At 41.3% G+C, this 20,855-nt stretch overlaps 1 protein-coding gene across 5 annotated transcripts in view; it reads left to right on the top strand.

The window, feature by feature from the left end:
* LOC127642981 (dynamin-1-like) overlaps positions 1-20,383 on the top strand; it is a 94,068-nt gene extending 73,685 nt beyond the window's left edge. For 3 of the 5 annotated variants that reach the window (XR_007970441.1, XR_007970442.1, XR_007970440.1), the window contains 5 exons: positions 6,799-7,040; positions 8,422-8,619; positions 9,060-9,092; positions 14,595-14,643; positions 16,095-20,383. Coding sequence is in view for 2 of the 5 variants with exons in the window: in XM_052125479.1 (XP_051981439.1) it covers positions 6,799-7,040; positions 8,422-8,619; positions 9,060-9,072 (453 nt within the window). In the remaining 3 variants the exon portion in view is untranslated. The other 2 variants (XM_052125479.1, XM_052125480.1) reach the window with 2 other exon arrangements.
* Positions 20,384-20,855: the final 472 nt, after the last annotated feature.

Raw genomic sequence — 20,855 nt, 5'->3', positions numbered from 1 at the left:
GCTTGGGTTAGTTCTACTTCCAGTTAAAGCTTTAAAAGCTTTGTTTGAGAGCATTTTTGCTGCTTTTGTCTTTTTCTTTTTTTTTAAGCCTGTGTCGGCTGAACTTCTGTGTAGGAAGTAGTGTTACTAAAGTGTAGTTAGTGTTGAGTTTAGTAATGACTTCTTTAGAAGACTTCCTAAAGGAACTTTCAGAAGAGTTACTTGAGGTTTTTACAAAGGATCAACTTTTGCAGTTGTCCTCTCATTATGATATTCCCATCACAAGTAGTGAGACGCGACTGAAGGATAGTGTGAAGGAAATCATTAGAAGTGTTTTGGTTGACAATGGTGTCTTAAAAGTTAAGCAGGTTTCCCCACAATCCGTGACTGCTCCTTTGTCTGAAGCTGCAATTGAGCTTAGGCTCAGAGAGCTAGCTTTCCAGGAGAAACAGCTAGAGGTTAATGCGAAACTAAAAGAGAAACAAATGCATCTTGAACACGAACGGTCTCTTAAAGAGTTGGAATTAAAAGCTGCTACTTTAACTCCAAGAGGCGATGTTTCTCCATTTGATGTTGGTAGACACATTAAGTTAGTTCCTCCTTTTTCAGAGAAGGATGTTGACCGATATGTTTCTCATTTTGAACGGGTGGCAACCACATCAAAGTGGCCTAGGACTGTGTGGACTTTGCTTTTACAAAGTATCTTGGTGGGTAAAGCTCAGGAAGCTTATTCCGCTCTAAGCCTTGAGAAGAGTGCTAATTATGATGAGGTTAAAGCAGCTATATTGAAAGCATATCAGCTGGTTCCTGAAGCTTACCGCCAGCGTTTTCGAAGTGGTACCAAATTTGCTCACGACACTTATGTTGAGTTTGCAAAACAGAAAGAGAATCTGTTTGATCGGTGGTGTATGTCTCAGAAGGTGGAAAGTAAGGAACATCTTAGACGACTAATTTTGCTTGAGGAATTTAAAAACTGTCTGCCTGATGTAGTGTCTGTTTATTTGAATGAGCAGAAGGCAGTGACCTTAGAACAAGCTGCAATCTTGGCAGATGAGTTTGTCTTAACCCATAAGGTACATTTTGGTGACAAACAAGCTGAGTTTCTGGAGCAGAGTAAGCACGATAGGTTTCGGTTTGTAAAGTCTGTGCCCTTTGCCTCATCACCTGCCAATAAAATGACTAATGATGGTTTGATTTCAGAAAGGGCTTGTTTTTATTGTAAGACACCAGGCCATCTTATCGCAGATTGTCCTGTTCTAAGTAAGAAACAGAAATCCGCAAAGACTGTAGCATTTGTACATTTACATTTATGCATTTGGCAGATGCTTTTATCCAAAGCGACTTACAGTGCACTTATTACAGGGACAATCCCCCCGGAGCAACCTGGAGTTAAGTGCCTTACTCAAGGGCACAATGTTGGTAGCCGTGGGGTTCAAACCAACGACCTTCTGATTAACAGCCCTGTGCTTTAGCCACTACACCACCACCACTCCGGATTTAATTTGTAAGGCCTGTGCCAAGCCTTCCTCTGGCATCTTCAGTTGCTGATGCTTCATGCAAGGAAGCTGAGTTAGCTGGCTCATCATCGTTTTTGATGGACGGTTTTGTGTATCTGTCTTCTGACCCTGAACATAGTCAAGCTATCAAGATCTGGAGAGATACAGGAGCTTTTCAATCTGTGATTTTACGTGATGTCTTGCCCTTCAATGAAAAGTCAGCTCAAGGTTCAGAGGTAATTGTTAAAGGTTTTGGTGGAGGATTTCTGTCTATGCCTTTACATAGCATTAATCTCCAATCAGATTTAATCTCTGGGGATGTTGTTGTTGCACTTTGTTCCCAGATTCCCATAAATGGTGTATCCTTTATTCTAGGGAATGATTTAGCTGGTGGGAAAGTGCTAGCTGTCCCTGAAGTAAGCTCTACTGTCCTTAAGTCAGATGGTCCTGATGAGCTTGAATTGGCATTTCCAGAAACTGTTCCTGTTTGTGCAACTACTCGTGCCATGTCAGCTAAGAGGCAAGCTGAAGACAAATCTTCCAGCTGTCAATCGGTGATGCCACTTTATGATACTTTCATGGCCCAAGGTGACATGAACTTGTTAGGGAGTGGAAAGATGTTTCCATCTCGTGAACAGTTAATACTTGAGCAAAAACAAGATCCCACCTTGTCACCCATGTTTGAAGATTTAGTGTCTGAAGAAGTACTATCAAATGCTGCTTCTGGCTATTTTGTTGGTGATGGTGTTTTGATGAGAAAGTGGACAGATCCAAAAATACCATGTGACGATAACTGGAGTAGTGTGTTTCAAGTGGTGGTTCCAGAAGTTTATCGATCAGACATATTGTATCTCGCCCATGATCATTGTCTGTCTGGCCACTTGGGGGTCAGGAAAACTTTGGATCGTGTGTTAAGGCATTTTTTCTGGCCTGGGGTGAGGTCCGATGTGGCTCAGTATTGTAGATCATGTCATGTTTGTCAGGTTGTAGGCAAACCTAACCAGTCTGTTCCTGCAGCTCCATTACATCCTATTCCTGCCATTGGAGAGCCATTTGAACATGTGTTGATTGATTGTGTTGGACCTCTTCCCCGTACCAAGTCAGGTAATCAGTATCTTCTCACAGTTATGTGTGCCGCCACAAGGTTTCCTGAAGCTGTTCCTTTGCGCAAGGTTACAGCATCTGCCATTTCCAAAGCCCTTATTAAGTTTTTCACAGTGTTTGGACTACCAAGAGTTGTTCAGTCTGATCAAGGGTCTAATTTTATGTCTCGCCTTTTCTCCCAGGTGTTAAAGCAGTTGTCTATTCAGCATAACATTTCATCTGCGTATCATCCAGAGTCCCAAGGTGCACTTGAGAGATTCCATCAAACTCTCAAGACTATGCTGAAGACCTACTGCAAAGAGTTTGAGAGAGACTGGGATGATGGCGTTCCATTACTCCTCTTCGCAGTTAGAGAGGTGGTTCAGGAGTCCCTTGGTTTCAGTCCAGCTGAACTTGTGTTTGGCCACACTTTGAGGGGGCCCTTGAAATTGGTAAAGGATAAATGGTTAGATGTTGAGCATTCTACTCCTACTAACCTCTTGGACTATGTGTCTAACTTTCGTTGTAGGCTTAGTAGAGCCTGTGAACTGGCCAAAGAAAATTTGAAAGCAGCTCAGGAGAAGATGAAGACTTGGTATGATCGAAAGGCTAAACATCGTGTGTTTTGTTCAGGAGACCAAGTGCTGGTGCTCTTACCAATACTGGGTTCTGCGTTGCAGGCTCAATATAGTGGTCCGTATGTTGTTGATCGGAAAGTTGGTGAGTGTAACTACTTGGTTAAGACTCCAGATCGTAAAAGGAAAACCCGAATGTGCCATGTGAATTTACTTAAGCCTTACTTTGACCGTAACCAAACTGCGTCTACAGAGGTCAAGGCCTTGGCTGCCCTGAATGCTCCATCTACTGAGACAGGAGAAGGAAGTGTTGCTGTCTCTGAGTTTGCTCAGAGTAGATTGCCAAATTCTAAAATTCTTGCTGATTTAGACATTCATTTGTCGTATCTAAATCTTTCTGAGCGCTCTGATGTTATTCAGTTAATTGGTCAAAATTTGGCCTTGTTTTCTGATGTTCCATCTTGTACCAATGTGCTAGAGCATGACATTGATGTAGGCCAAGCTAACCCCATTAAGCAGCACCCATACAGGGTGAATCCTGTTAAACGCCAGCTTTTGCGCAAAGAGGTAGAGTATATGTTAGAACATAACATAGCTGAACCGACGTTTAGTGCTTGGAGTTCACCATGTTTACTAGTTGAGAAGCATGATGGTTCGTTTCGGTTTTGTACCGATTTTCGTAAGGTAAATGCTATCACTAAGCCTGACTCCTATCCTCTTCCATGGCCAGATGATTGTATTGACCAAGTTGGTTCTGCATCTTTTGTTTCAAAGTTAGATCTTTTAAAAGGCTACTGGCAGGTTCCACTTAGCCAGCGAGCCCGTGAGATCTCTGCTTTTGTGACGCCGGATAACTTCTGCCATTATAACGTTATGGCATTTGGAATGCGAAATGCACCTGCCACTTTCCAGCGTCTGGTGAATAAGGTGTTGGAAGGAGTTGCAGGATGTGAGGCAGTGGGGATTTCTTTAAGACTGCAAGGGAAGCTCAGCTTCCCCTATAATGTCAACAAAAATAATGGTCAAATATGTACTATTGTGTAAACAATTTATTGACTAAAAATGCGTTAGAACACGTTCATCTCGAAGACGAGTTCGTTCAGAATCAGCTACATTACATATAGCAGGTCGGCTGACTCGATTTACTTCTCATACATTCCCGTAGCGTCAGTGCATTTCCCTGTTGAAGCCGAGCGTCCATTGACTTCAATGGGGCTGCTCTGAACAGTTTTTTTCAGTGCTCCGAAAATAGACGGTCATTGGATAAATGCTCAATTATGTCCCGCCCACGGACGCTCAGCGTCTCTGGGGGTGAATGAGGAGTGGGCTGGCCCGGACTCCGGGCTTCCGCGTGATGATTGGAGGATCTGTCGAAAGACTGCGTCTCCTTTTGATTGACAGCGAATCTGTACTATAAGAAGTCACTGAAGCTATTTCGCGCTCAGTCCCATCGCGGATTTCTCAAGTGTAGTCGAAAGACAAACTGCTGCAACCTATTTCTTTATATTTGTTTGGCGAAATTGCATAATACATTTCACACAATTATACACCACATTCCTTGTTTCAGTTTTACACAAGTTTAATATATTTTGTTTTAGAGCGTTCGTTCGTTCATTCATTCATTCATACAGTAGGCTAGGCTAGCGTAGTATGGGTGAAACTGCGCACGATGGCAGACAGTGCTAATATTGTCGACCTGATTTTGGCGAAGCCATTTGAAAGTCTTCCTTACGAGGAAAAAATTAGAATTAAACAGCAGGGCAGATCAACACCTAAGATTGATTTAGTGCAAAAAATAGGGTAAATACGTTTATAATGTAGGCCGAAAATGAGCTTCCCCTCTTTGAAAGACCAGCAGCCCCCACTGATGTGAGGCTTACCTGGATGATTTGGTTATTTATAGTTCTACCTGGTCTCAACATTTGGCCCAGCTTGGGGATGTGTTCAAACGGTTAAAGGCTGCAAATTTGACCCTGAACCTCTCCAAGTGTGAGTTTGGGCAGGCCACAGTAACTTATTTGGGCAAAGTTGTTGGCCATGGTCATGTGTCTCCAATAGGAGCAAAAGTGGAGGCCATTGTGAACTTTGCTGTACCATCATCTCGGCGGGAACTAAAACGTTTCTTGGGTATGGCAGGATATTATAGGAGTTTTTGCAAAAATGTTGCCACTGTTGCTACACCTTTAACTAACCTGCTTAGTCCCAAGGTTCTTTTTGTTTGAACTGAGTTATGTCAGGTGGCTTTTGACAATCTGAAGGAATTGTTGAGCAGTTTTCCTATTCTTGCTGCCCCTGATTTTAACAGACCTTTTAAGCTAGCTGTGGATGCTAGTGATTTTGGTGTGGGTGCGGTTCTTCAAGATGATTCAGTGGGAGTTGAGCATCCTGTGTGCTATTTTTCAAAGAAATTTGATATCCATCAGAAGCACTATTCTACAATTGAAAAGGAAGCTTTGGCCCTTATTCTTGCTCTGAAACATTTTGATGTGTATGTTCCATCCAGTGTTTCACTTACTGTGTACACTGATCATAATCCCCTAGTGTTCCTCCACAGCATGAGAAACACTATGGAGCCTGTTTTTGCAGCGATATGACCTTACAGTCTGCCACATTCGTGGGAAGGATAATGTTTTGGCAGATGCTTTGTCAAGGTCGTAAGTCCTTGTGTTTGCTTATTTCATGTACTTGTTGACTTTGCCATAGGTTATTCTATGGCAATGTTTTAACGGTGGGAGTGTTATGTGTCTGAGTGTTCTAATTTGTATGTCATTGCAGTTTCCCTGGTAGATCACCTGCAATCAACCGGTTAATTGGTGTCACCTGATGGGAGCTACTTTAAATCCAGGATGCATGCTCTTGCCCTCTCTCTCGTCTTGCAGCCGGCAGTGCAGTAGCAGGGTTTTTTTGCTTCTACAGTCCCCATTTTCCTTTTAAATTATATAAACATTATTTTTGATTGGTAGGTGTGTGTGTGTGTGTGTGTGTGTGTGTGTGTGTGTGTGTGTGTGTGTGTGTGTGTGTGTGTGTGTGTGTGTGTGTGTGTGTGTGTATTTATCACTTTGTGGGGACCAAATGTCCCCATAAGGATAGTAAAACCCGAAATTTTTGACCTTGTGGGGACATTTTGTCGGTCCCCATGAGGAAAACCGCTTATAAATCATACTAAATTATGTTTTTTGAAAATGTAAAAATGCAGAATGTTTTCTGTGAGGGTTAGGTTTAGGGGTAGGGTTAGGTTTAGTGGATAGAATATAAAATTTGTACAGTATAAAAATCATTATGTCTATGGAAAGTCCCCATAAAACATGGAAACACAACGTGTGTGTGGCAATTGTCATACAGTAATACTTGCCACTCTTACAAAAATGTAATAAAGTAAACATTTGTCTGGCAAAATACAGACCAATATTGTTTTTTAATGACCGATATGATAGTGATTAGTTTTGTGTTTAAGTGTCTGATTAACAATATGCATGACTGATGTTTTTATTGATTTATTTCTGCTTTTAACAATGTAATAATTTATCACTCACCTTTAAAGGTGTCTACAAAGAAGCCCTTCACTAAATTAATATTTAACATTTAAAGTCTTTTGTGTCTTTATTAATATATGGGCTTTTTTTTATATGCGCTGATTAATGTTAATGAACATCTTCTCTCTTCAGACGAAAGAGTTCATTAATGCGGAGCTGTTAGCGCAGTTGTACTCGTGCGGTGATCAGAACACACTGATGGAGGAGTCCGCTGAACAGGCGCAGCGGCGCGATGAGATGTTGCGCATGTACTTCGCCCTTAAAGAAGCGCTCAACATCATCGGTGACATCAGCACCACCACCATCACCACGGCGCTGCCGCCACCTGTAGACGACTCCTGGCTGCAGGTGCAACGTACGGGCTCAGGGGGACGGTACGTTCAGACACAAAGCTTTACAAAATACTTTAAAAACTCGTGTATCTGCATGAATTTACTTTAGCTAATGCTGAACTTGTGAATATTAATTATGTTGTGTGAGTGGACAGTTCATTAATGTTCACCAGCAATGTCAACAGAACCTACTTAATATTAATGAGCTAAGCCTTGTTCTTAGTAGTCAGGAGCCAGGACCTACTTAATATTAATGACATCAGCCTTGTACCTACATTTACATTTATGCATTTGGCAGACGCTTTAATCCAAAGTGACTTACAGTGCACTTATTACAGGGACAATCCCCCCGGAGCAACCTGGAGTTAAGTGTCTTACTCAAGGACACAATGGTGGTGGCCGTGGGGTTAGAACCTGGGACCTTCTGATTAACAGCCCTGTGCTTTAGCCACTACGCCACCACCACTCCAAAAGTACTTAATAGTCAGGAGCCAGGACCTACTTAATATTAATGACATCAGCCTTGTACTTAATAGTCAGACGCCAGGACCAACTTAATATTAATGACCTCAGCCTTGTAATTAATAGTCAGGAGACAGGACGTACTTAATAGTCAGACGCCAGGACCAACTTAATATTAATGACCTCAGCCTTGTACTTAATAGTCAGGAGACAGGACGTACTTAATATTAATGACCTCAGCCTTGTAATTAATAGTCAGGAGACAGGACGTACTTAATAGTCAAATGCCAGGACCTACTTAATATTAATGACCTCAGCCTTGTAATTAATAGTCAGGAGACAGGACGTACTTAATAGTCAGACGCCAGGACCAACTTAATATTAATGACCTCAGCCTTGTAATTAATAGTCAGGAGACAGGACGTACTTAATAGTCAAATGCCAGGACCAACTTAATATTAATGACCTCAGCCTTGTAATTAATAGTCAGGAGACAGGACGTACTTAATATTAATGACCTCAGCCTTGTAATTAATAGTCAGGAGACAGGACGTACTTAATAGTCAGATGCCAGGACCTACTTAATATTAATGACCTCAGCCTTGTAATTAATAGTCAGGAGACAGGACGTACTTAATAGTCAGATGCCAGGACCTACTTAATATTAATGACCTCAGCCTTGTAATTAATAGTCAGGAGACAGGACGTACTTAATAGTCAGGAGCCAGGACCAACTTAATATTAATGACCTCAGCCTTGTACTTAATAGACAGACGCCAGGACAAACTTAATATTAATGACCTCAGCCTTGTACATAATATTCAGGAGCCATGACCTACTTAACCTCTCATGTCATCACTACCAGACACCAACCCATTTAGTTTGATTGTTACAAACATGCACTGATGATTAAGTGGTTGTAAATACGTTGACTTAAATATCTCAGTATTTTCCCGGTAAGGTCTCCCGCCACCAGTCCGACCCCTCAGAGACGAGCTCCTCCTCCAGGACGCCCAGGATCTCGCAGCTCCGCCCCGGGCCCCCCTGCTGCAGGTGGACCGCCAGTTCCCTCTCGCCCGGGGGCCTCTCCGGACCCCTCCAGCGGACCCCCACCTCAGGTCCCATCCCGGCCTAACCGCGGTCCCCCCAGCGTGCCCAGGTGAGACTCACACTACGTAACGTTGCAGAATATTATACGTATATAATAACGGAATATTATAACGTTGCACATGGTAATACATTGCTACGATTTGAAGTAGAGAACTTTTAAGCTGTAGTAATTCCTGCGCAACTAGCGGCACCAAAGTTGCAGTCTATTACTTTGAGGGTTTGACATGTCAGTTTGGGGCGGGGCTACTTGCTTGCCTGACCAATGGAAGATGGGGTTCAGCGGAATGTTTAGGAAACATGTTTGGAAACAAACATTTTTGCAGTTCCGATTGGTGGTGCAGAAATTACACGCTTTCCCTGTATGTTGTACATTGGAGAAAATGTAAAAAATGAATAATAATTAGTTAAAACTGCTCAGAATATGTTCAGAAAGAGTGACGATTAACCTTCCAGTCCTTCAGTCTAATAAGAACGTCCGTTTGCTCTCAGCCGCGGAATGTGAGATGCTAACCAGTGTTGTGGGTGAGTTAACCGGTCACCATAGCAACGATTAAACCATAAGAACAGGGCCGGCCCAGGATCTGTTGGCGCCCTAGGCGAGATATTTTTAGAGGAGAGAGAAAGTGTGCACTCGCATGTATGGTTGCCAGATTGCATCAATTAAGTGTGCCATCCTGCCTTGTGCATTTGATAATTTGGCTCTTTTATCACTAATTTTGTCCCCATATGATGAGGATCCGATTATAATGTAATTGTGAAGTGCTAGTGGTCAATATATGGGTAGAGTCGTCACAAGAGGGCGCACTTCCAACAAAAATAAACAAAACTCTGGTGCGGTGCCTCTCTGTCATTTTGCGCCCTAGGAAACCGCCTATGTCGCCTGTGCCACGGGCCGGCCCTGGATAAGCAGATGCCGTTTTACCACCCCTGAAATTCAACTCATTTCTTAATCAAATGTAGATGTGAAGGTGAATCTCATGACAAAACATCAAGGAAAAAAATAAGACATTATATTATGCATAATAAAAACGAAGCCTGTTTTAGGATCAAAAAGTGGATTTGATATTAAAGGAATATTCTGGGTTCAATACAGCATGTGTGGCATAATGTTGAATACCACAAAAGTACATTTAATGAGACACTTACAATCAGGGCTGGACTGGGACGAGAAATTTGCCCGGGACGCTGTTCTTTTCTGCATATCGCGGCGGCTCATTTTAGCTTATCGCGACCCACCGGCCTGCTCGGTTCTACCGATGGCCAGTCCGCCCCTGATCGGACCCAGGGGATGCCCGGTATGCCAGATTACCAGTCCAGCCGTGCTTACAATGGAAGTCAATGGGGTTTAATCTGTAAACATTAAAATACTCACTGTTTCAACAGTATAGACACAAGACATAAACAATATGTGTGTTAACATGATTTTACTGTCGTTAAATCACGCACTGACCACATCTGTGTGAAGTTAGAGCCAATTTTACAACCTCGTTGCCATGACGATGTAACGCTGTAAATCACAGTCGTTTTATTTAATTTGTGTTTAAACAGCTTTACAGCTGAGTGTAACAGAATTAATGTAAGTACTTTATTGTAAATTATAAGCCTCTAAAAATCGGCCCCATTGACTTGCATTGGAAGTGTCTCACATTTTTGCTCACTGTATTTGAAAGAAAAGGAGGGGCGAGTCGAAATGACATTTTGTGGTGATCAATATTATGCCACAAATGCCGTCGATTGAGCTGCACTCATATTGAACCCGGAATATTCCTTTAATGTGTTTAATAGACGGATGTGGAGAAACGTATTTAAATTGTAATCTCATTATGTTGTATTTGGACTTTATTCCATTGTCGAAACGTGAGTGAAAGTAGGAGGAGTATTTGTCTGATCATGTGATCAGCATTTCTAATGAGCTAATTTCGTGAGATTCACCTGTCTTCTTACTTCTGTTATCGTTCAAACACATGCCAATCATTTGATGCACGATGTGTTCTCAACATCTCATCTATAAATGTGTCACTGAATGCACGTTTAGATCACAGAAACCATCAGCACATGTAACGCTGCAACAAAAACACAGATTGGAAGAGGCTTTGAGACAGAAAACACTCCTGCTCTTTTGTATTCTTTCTACATATCATTCTTTCTACATATCATTATTTCTCCTCCACGTGAGTTTTACACCTCCTACTCTCTAACGTCACTCCGTCTTGACCGCTCCTGCTGATATTGATTATTTTTCACAGAATTACAATCAGTGATTACAATCTCTTCCGGTACGTCTGTTGTTCTTACGCCATTACCCATCATCCTCTCTGCACGCTGACTGTCCCCGAGACCCTCAAACAGACACACACGACACACGCGAGTCATTTATATGCCTTCATTTAGCAGACACTTTCATCTAAAGCAACTTACAAACTTCAAAAGAAATGTTACAGTGTTTTGAGATCCAAATTCCAAATTCACCACGGCAACCGGAATGTACTTTGTTTACTAAATGGAAATGGGCGTTTATTCAACCTTGAGGTTATTGCCATTTCAAATATATGATAAACCATTGAAATATTTACGGTGTAAAAATGATTTCTGTGAATTGTTCACAAACGACGACTGTCCCAGCGTCGTGGCGTCATTTCCACCCCACCAAACCATATTGCCCCTAACAAAGCTATTTCATCTGTTAGTGCACTTATTAACCAAGTGGGCAAACGTGTGGGTGAAGAGCATGCTTGAGATGAAATATGAGACACAAGAAAAATCAAGGGAAATACAAGTGATGTGAAAAAGTATTTGCCCCCGTCCCCGTTTTTTGGTATTTTTCATACTAAATTGTTTGTTATGAGTAAACACAAAATACAGTTATCACATATATATATATATATATATATATATGTTTTTTTTTTATCTATTCAAAAAGGTTATCCAACACCTATATCACCCATGTGAAAAACTAACTGCCCCTTAAACTTAATAGCTGATTATGCCACCTTTAACAGCATCGACTGCAACCAAACGCTTCTGATAACTGGAGATCAGTGTTTCACAACGCTGTGGAGGAATGTTGCCCACTCTTCTTTGCAGAACTGCTTTAGTTTAGGCACACTGGAGGGTTTTCGAGCATGAACTGCCCGTTTAAGGTCCTGCCACAGCATCTCAATCAGGACTTTGACTAGGACACTCCAAAACCTTCATGTAGCTTCTTTTGAGCCATTCAGAGTTGGACGCACTCCTGTACTTTGGATCAGTGTCTTGCTACATAATCCAGATGCGCTTGAGCTTCAACTCACGGACTGATGACGGGACGTTCTCCTTTAGGATAATTCATGTTTCTCTCAATTATTGCAAGTCGCCCTGAAGCAGCAAAGCATCCCGACACCATCACACGACCACCAACAGGCTTGACCGTAGGCATGATTGTGTTTGATTGACGGCAGATGTAACGGGACCCCTGTCTTCCAAACAGTCCCACTTCCGACTCATCAGTCCACAGAACATTCTCCCAAAAGCTTTGAGGATCATCAAGGTGTGTTTTGACACAATTCAGACGAGCCTTAATGTCTTCTGGGCTAGCAGTGGGTTCCGCCTTGCCACTCTTCCATGGATGGCATCATTGCCCCGTGTCTTTCTGACAGTGGAGTCATGAACGGTGACCTTTACTGATGCAAGAGACGCCGGCAGTTCCTTGGATGTCGTCCTTGGCTATTTATCCAAAAAGGACAGAGTTGTCGCTGTGCTCTTGGAGGGCTTTTGGAAGGACGGCCACTTCTGGGAAGGTTCACTACTGTGTCAAGTGTTCTCCATTTGGAGATAATGGCTCTCACTGGGGTTCTTTAGAGTCCAAGAGCCTTTGAAATCGCTTGTAACCCTTCCCAGACTGATGTATTGACGTTGGCATCGTGTGCTACTGGGTGAGACCGTTTAATCAACTTCATGCAGCTGTAAAAGTTGTATTTAGGTGTTGATTTGAATGAACAGGGCTGTCAGTAATCAGGTCTGGGTGTGTCCATTCCAGCTGAACCCCATTATGAGTGCAGTTTCATAGATTTGGGGATTTAGTAACTAAGGGGGCAAATACTTTTTCACACAGGCCCAGTTGGTAATGGATAACAGTTTTTGCTTCAATAAATAACACTATAATTAAAAAACTTACTCAGATTACTTTTGTTTTATGTCAGATTTTGTTCTAATTTTTTTATCGATTTTTTTTTTTTTTTACGAGACATACACAAAAACAGAAGAAATCAGGATGGGGGCAAATACTATTTCACAGCACCGTATTGCTTGTGAGCTGAATATTTGTATTGGATTTTTATATGTATCTAAGATACATAATAATAATTATTCCTTGCATTTATATAGTGCTTTTCTAGGCACTCAAAGCGCTTTATATAGTGTAGTGGGATTCTCCTCAACCACCACCAGTGTGCAGAATCCTCCTGGATGATTTGACGGCAGCCATAGTGTGCCAGAACACCCACCACACACCAGCTATTGGTGGAGAGGAGAGCACCCCCTGCTGGCCTCCCTAATACCACTTCCAGCAGCAACCTTGGTTTTCCCCAGGAGGTCTCCCATCCAGGTACTGGCCAGGCTCAACCCTGCTTAGCTTTAGTGGGCAACCAGGCAAGAGCTGCAGGGTGATATGGCTGCCGGTAAACATGCAGGATTAGCCGTAGCAAGACAACATTTTAAACAGTAAAAACACTAAAAATATAATTTCCATCTGCACAGCACATCATTCTATTAAACACAATACAGAATATGAGATGTGCTGGAAATTTCCGTGACACTCAGGGAAAAACATTTATATTAATTAATAGTAATAGCTTCGAATGTGGCTCATCCAATCAGAATTTAAAGTCAGAATTGTCCTTTTATTATACTAAGTTACCTCTGCTTTATTTTAGTAACATGATATTTTGGGGGAAATTATGGTTACCATTATTTAGTTGATCCTGAAGCACAAGTGTTATTATACAAACAGTACAAAACAATCGTGACGTACACAAAGACAAAACACCTCATATTAACCTCACACATGGAGTTTTGAACCGACTGACAGATTTCATTAACAGCACACACACGCACACACACGCACACACACGCACGCGCACGCGCACACACACACACACACACACACACACACACACACACACACACACACACACACACACACACACACACACACACACACACACACACACACACACACACACACACACACACACACAGAGTTGCTGAATGTTGCACCGAACAAACATGCAACGGTTACAGAACGTTCCACTGGACAAACATACAAACATGCAACGGTTACTGGTCCTTTATTGCATTATGTTATTATGTTGCAAATAATAAATCTCTGTGCAAAATATTTCTTCTACTATGTAAAAGAAATCCTTTCACGTGCACATTGTCACTTTCATCATCTGTGTCTTGTGTGTTTCCATGGCAGCCGACGACCCCCGCCATCACCTTCTCGACCCAACAGACCCACAGACTCCTCCCTCTTAGACTATTAGCTCCTCCCACATCTGTGAAAGACAGTGAGGACAGACACACACCCATCCAGAACTCCTCCCCTTTCCTGCTCCTTACATTTGGTCTTTCTCATGCAACATCCACAAGCAAACATGCCGACTTCATCAGCTGCTGTATGTTCCTTAAAATCATATCCAACAGATGCCATGCATAAGGAATGTTTATGAACACAGACCATAAACTGACTTCATTTCTTTATAAAAATAAGCTGGCATGAGAGATTTTACCGGGTGAAAAGGAGGGTTTGATAAATGCTTTCTCTCCGATTTCTGTTGCTTTATTTTCTGCCATCTTTTGCTTTATTCCCCGCAGTGTGATGGTGCATAACAGATGCACACTCTCTCAATCAGATGCATTATCTTTCCTGGGTGTTCGCTGGAGTTCTCACGATAACTGCATCTGTGGAATGTGCTTGTTTAATGTATTCCTCTACATTATTTTTGCCTCTTTTTGTTTTTGTGTTGTGTTGTGTTTCGGCTGCAGCGCTCCCTGAACTCACTGGCCAGAAGACGACACCAAACGCCCATGAAGGGTAATTCAACTTTACCAGAGTTCACACAGTCTTTCCCTCTCTGTCAGAATCTCTGAAACATCCCGTTTGTTGTGTAGAAAACTGATGACGGTGGTGTTTTCGTGCAAGTGTGCACTGAGTTTATGCACAAAGCACTAATGCGCTGGGACACGTGTAGTGTCATTCTGAGGTTCTTCTCCGGTTATTGCATCATCTGCATCCTATATATAGTCCATTCTCTGTCAAGCACCAGCGATATAAACAAAGAGCATGCACTGAATGAGAAAAATAGAAATATGCACTTACGTTCTTTTGTGCATTAAATGCGTCCTTGTTGAATGTTGTTTATGCGCGTGGAAAAAATTGATTCAGGATCAAATAAATAACAAGGTGGTCAAAAAAGTCATGTCAAATCCAAACATTTTAGCCTCGCCAACCTCTTCAAATAAAACATGACCTATAATCGCTATATTTTCAGAGTTTGTACATGGACTTTATCGCCACCTGCTGGTGGATTCTCCAAACTGCAAATGCAGGAACTCCGTTTAGACTTTGCGCTGAAAACAGACGTGCTCTTGAAACATCTCAGCGCAGCGACCTATTTCTCAGGAAAATAGCACATTTCGCTTTGCGCCACTTCTTAAACATACGTGACAACACACCCCGTTTGTGCGCGTGCACCCACAGATAGCGCAAATACTCCCACCCACGGCCAATTGCGTTTAGAATTAGCGCTCTCACGAACATTGAGTATGACGTTGCGCACGGTCTTTGCGCATGCTTATGAAAAAAGAGCCCTGTATATTTAAACATTTTACAATGCATTGCATTATTGGGCAATCATGTAAAAAAATTAAAAATATTTTTCTCCCCAATTTGTAACGCCCAATTCCCAATGCGCTCTGAGTCCTCGTGGTGGTGTAGTGACTCGCCTCAATCCGGGTGGCAGAGGACGAATCTCAGTTGCCTCCGCGTCTGAGACCATCAATCCGCGCATCTTATCACGTGACTTGTTGAGTGCGTTACCATGGAGACGTAGCACGTGTGGAGGCTTCACGCTATTCTCCGCGGCATCCACACACGACTCACCACACGCCCCACCGAGAGCGAGAACCACATTATAGTGACCACGAGGAGGTTACCCCATGTGACTCTACCCTCCCTAGCAACCGGGCCAATGTGGTTGCTAAGGAGACCTGGCTGGAGTCACTCAGCACGCCCTGGATTCAAACTCACGACTCCAAGTGTTGATATTTGTTATTTTAAAAGTGCCAAAATACTCTTTGACATTATATATATATATATATATATACTTTGACAAGTATTTTTAATTGACACTTTTAAAGTTCTGCTGACAGTAAAGAGGGAAAGTGTGGTTTGTCTTCTAGCTGTGTGGACTCTTGGGGCAGATCTCATTTGTTTTAAAGCTTACACTATTCTTTCTTATTTCCTTTTCTGCTTTCATGCTCCAGCCGGCCAAACAAGGGTGACCCCCTCTCACCCCGAGAGCTTTAGCAGCTCCTCATCACTTCTCCTCTACTTTCTGCATCTCTGTTTTTCTCTCATCTCACCCTGAACGGAGTAAAACAACCCAGAACCCACCAGCACAACAGAACCCCCCAGAACACTGGACAACAGCGAGAAGAACATCAAGGAACCCGGCAAAACATTTAGACGTTCTAATGATGTGATTAAAAGTGTTCAGGTACAGTATGAGGATGTGTGTTCACTCTATGGCAAGCCATTTGGACATTTAATCACACGCAGAATACGAATGAAAGAAATGATCACAATATTAAAGTTCTGATTCTTGATATCAGCCACGGAAATACTAATCGAAGGGTTTATTTCTACATCAATGACATCAGTACTCTCAGAAATGACCATTCTTTATATGAAAAGAAGATTCTTGATAGCCGGTCTGTAACTGCACTTTCACTATTAGAGGAGTCATTCGCTCCCGTTCAAAACACAATTACAGATATGAAAAATATAAGAATATTTCAGTCTGATTTTTAAGATTCACACGTTCTAATTTCATAACAAAATTCCATCAAATTGAGTTGTGCAATTTTTTTTTCAAAATAACAGGAATAAAATGTAAAATATTTTAATATTTAAATGTTATTTAATTAACACTTGTGCGACCTTCGGGACACTTTCGTCTTTTTCATTTTTGTTTTTTCGATCATTTTGGCTGGGTTAATGCCAACGGCATACATTTGGCCAAAGGTGTGTATTTTTGAGGGAATTATTTCAACCTCAGTTCCTATAATGCATCTATAGTACATCTATAATGCATCTATAGTACATCTATAATGCATCTATAGTACATCTATAATGCATCTATAGTACATCTATAATGCATCTATAGTACATCTATAATGCATCTATAGTACATCTATAATGCATCTATAGTACATCTATAATGCATCTATAGTACATCTATAGTACATCTATAATGCGTCTATAATACATCTATGATGCATCTATAATGCATCTATAGTACATCTATAATGCGTCTATAATGCTCTATAGTACATCTATAATGTATCTATAATACATGTATAATGCATCTATAATGCGTCTATAATACATCTATGATGCATCTATAATGCATCTATAGTACATCTATAATGCATCTATAATAAATCTATAGTACATCTATAATGCATCTATAATACACAAAATAGACACTCAGGACCTTCAGGACAAAAATTTCCCCATTGAAACCCATTAAAACGGCAATATTTGATCTAAGTGCCATTAAAGCATCAAATCGATATTATACTTAAATTCTGGAGTCCTGACTTCAAAATGTACATTTGTAATATTTTCCTCCAGATGGTGCAATTTAGCTCATGTTTAGCCTATGGAGCAAATACAAGCTTTTCCCCTATTTTCTGTTTGCTGTATTATAGAGCAGCTGCAGGACAACTGAATAAATGATGCCAATAAAATGTGTGTGTGTGTGTGTGTGTGTGTGTGTGTGTGTGTGTGTGTATAAAACAACAGTGGCATGATGTAAACAAACTGGCATTTAAAGGGTTAAAATCCTGAAAATGAATGAATATTTGTTAGTTATAAGCAGGACTGATATCTCACTGAAAGTGGAAAATAATATATTCCAAATGGCAATTTTGTGACGCGGACATTTTTGTCCTCTAAGGACCTCTGAGTAACTTTTTTATTGACGCACAAGTTAAAGTTTATACTATTCAATTTGGCGAGGAAGGGTGGGGCGGGGGGGGGTGCGAAGGCACGGTGAGAAAGTGCGAGGCAATCAACTGTGCTCCACAACTGCTACCGGGTCCTTGACAAATTTATGTCATGCGGGTAAAGGCACCCGCTGGTGTTCCTGGTGCCCCCCGATGGAGTTGGTGCAGAGCGGCGGTACTGCAGGTATCTAAAATACCAAAACTAACACGTTAAAATAAATATACACATATTTAAATTATAACTGTTGAATATTTGATATGTTAATATCAGAGTTTATTTACTAGTAAGAAGTGCATTGTTAATATGCAAAATTAGAATTTCAACTAATACAAAATTAATGATAAATATCAGTAATTGTGTTTTGAACAGGAGGGAAAGACGCATCATTATTAAATTATACTAGTGATGGTGAAGTGTAAATGTAATGTTAAAAATGTGCAATTAGTGCAATCAGTGTCAATGTGGCTTGCCATATTCACCCTCTCCGCGTGAGTTCAGAAAACATATAGTGAAATCAGTTGCTTTAGCGAGGCTGGATTGAACCGAAGAGTGCAATATATAAACACATTGATCAACCGTATTTACACGCTGATCAACTATTCATGACATTTTAAACATAATAGAGCAGCGTTTGGGTGAACAGACATTCTCAAGTTGTGCGTTTACAGAAATTGTTGATTTCATTTAATGTAAAGTGAATATACTGTGTGATACTAATGAGCGTTCAGGTCCCTCACATTCACTGTACAGCAAATTCAGACTGTTTACAGAGGAATAAGCTACTAGCATACTGCTCATTGTTTATCAATGAAAATTAATGCATTTTCAAACGAAAACAGATTAGGCCACGCCCACATTTGCGTTTCAAAAACACTAAATTACCTCAGACTTTGGAAAATGATGATGCTTGGAAACAGATTATAGAAACACTATTTTAGCTTTAAAATAGACCACGCCCCCTCCCCCCCAATTACTTCAGCCACACCTCTCTTTCCAAAAACCTACCCTGCAGTGACGTAAGCGAAACCGAACGCACATAATGATTGACAGTCCGATTGTTTTCTGGTAAACATGTAAATAATTGTAGCCACTGATAAAATACATTTGAATACTTTGACCAATTCGGAGTTAAAATGTTTATAGAATGTTTATAATCGACACTGACAGGGTTGAGGCAGTTCATGTGATGTAATCGCGAATCTGTCGTCTAATAAGGGGGAGGGGTGTGAGTTTCGCGACTTTGTGGGGTTCGCGCATAGACTGTAAAAAAAAGATGGCCGACGCCCCTTCGCTCTTTTCCATTGGTGAGAACTGAAGCCGCCAGTGTCCCGATATGGCGCTGACATCTTGGGACTTGAGTCTCGATTTCGGGACCAGACCTGCGCAGTAGTGAGCAGGAAGTAAAGCAGCGAAATCAAGGCCCCGCCCTCACTCACTGAATCAATCGCAAGCACACGCCCCTGCACTTTTGACTTTTGACTTATGACGGTGTGAAATAATTCATTATAGAAATGTAGATATTAAATTTAAAGCTCCAATCTCCTCAGTCCTCCGAAGATCCCGAAAAAAGTCAGTTGGTGCTTCAGTGACTACTTAGCTCAGAGAACCTGTCAATCACAGCTGTCAATCATGATGTCACAGCAGCGTTTTTATAGCATCAAATAACTAAAAACAAACTTATTTTGAAAACAAACACTTGAAATGACATCAACGTGATAGAAACGACAGTAAATGACAGAAACTATCTTTGGAAAAAAGATATGTGAAGTGTAATTTAATTGTTTAGTTGGTCTCACGTCCCGTTGAATAACATGGGGAGGCGGGGTTTATGACCTATACTAGGACCAGTCACCGGGGGGCGATCGAGACGTTTTGGCTTCACTTTTGAGGGCTTGTGCGGCACACTTGGGTTCGCGTGATATGTGCGTTAACCGACCGTTTGACTGGGGGGGCTTTAATAACGTATAACGTGCACTCCTCGGGTAAGATGGTGCCCCCTAGGTAGTCTGTGCCCTACGCAGACTGCGGAGACTAGGGAGTGTGCTTTTAGGGAGCAGCGGTACTTCATCGAAATCCCTAAAGTTTGTTCAGATGTTGTTTGTTTTGCTGATAATGACAAAATTACCTCCCCCCCCATACCCCCTGTATTCTACACCCCTGACTATACTGATCATCATAACACCCCTGTTGATAATGCCCACATTGTGGCATGACAAAACCCGTCTGCTGTTGCCGTGCCGTATCAGTATGTTTCTGTGTGTCTATAAAATACGCAAAATCTTTCCTGACCGCACTGAATCCTAGTAAAACCCAATAATGAGAGAGCAAGTACCGTTATTTACGATCATGGACATATCTTAAGTGTGTTACGTGTCTCTGTGGTGCATTTTATGCAAATTGTGCTTCCACTGTTAGAATAGTGTAGTCCACATGTACTGAATATTAAAGCGATTTATTTAATTTAAATGTGTAATAATGTGCAAAAAGAAAGGTGTAATGATACCGGGTGTGTAACAGGTGACAGAATGAGTGTAATAATGTGTCCTGCTGTTGATTGTACGAGTTTGTCATCAATAAAGTTCAGTGTATCAAACGTTTGCTTTTGTGCCATTTTTCAGTCTTGGTCTCATCACACTTAGACAGATGCAATTAACAAAAATAGAGGAATCACTTCTGCATATATTACTTAGTCTAAAACACACTTTGACAATCACGTAAATAACAACAGGTGCAAAATATGCTCAATCAGCTTTATTAGGAGGAAAATCATCATCTGAAATATTCCTGCTGAAACTACATCATTCCTTCATTTTGTTCCAACAGGCTGAAATAACCAGATTAATTTCGGTAATTATACCAAATAAATAGAATTCTCCTTTAAATTATCTTTAGTATGAAATCTCATCTCTCTCCTCGTCACGAGCGTGTCGTCTCTTACCACTTCAGCAGGCAAAGGTAAGCATTACTTTCATCTCCCCTAAAGAATATACAGTATGATACACAGTTACATATTT

Source organism: Xyrauchen texanus, chromosome 4 (genome assembly GCF_025860055.1).
Source record: "Xyrauchen texanus isolate HMW12.3.18 chromosome 4, RBS_HiC_50CHRs, whole genome shotgun sequence".
NCBI lineage: Eukaryota > Metazoa > Chordata > Actinopteri > Cypriniformes > Catostomidae > Xyrauchen > Xyrauchen texanus.
Note: the sequence above shows the minus strand (reverse complement) of the source record. Positions and strands in the feature narration are given on the sequence as shown.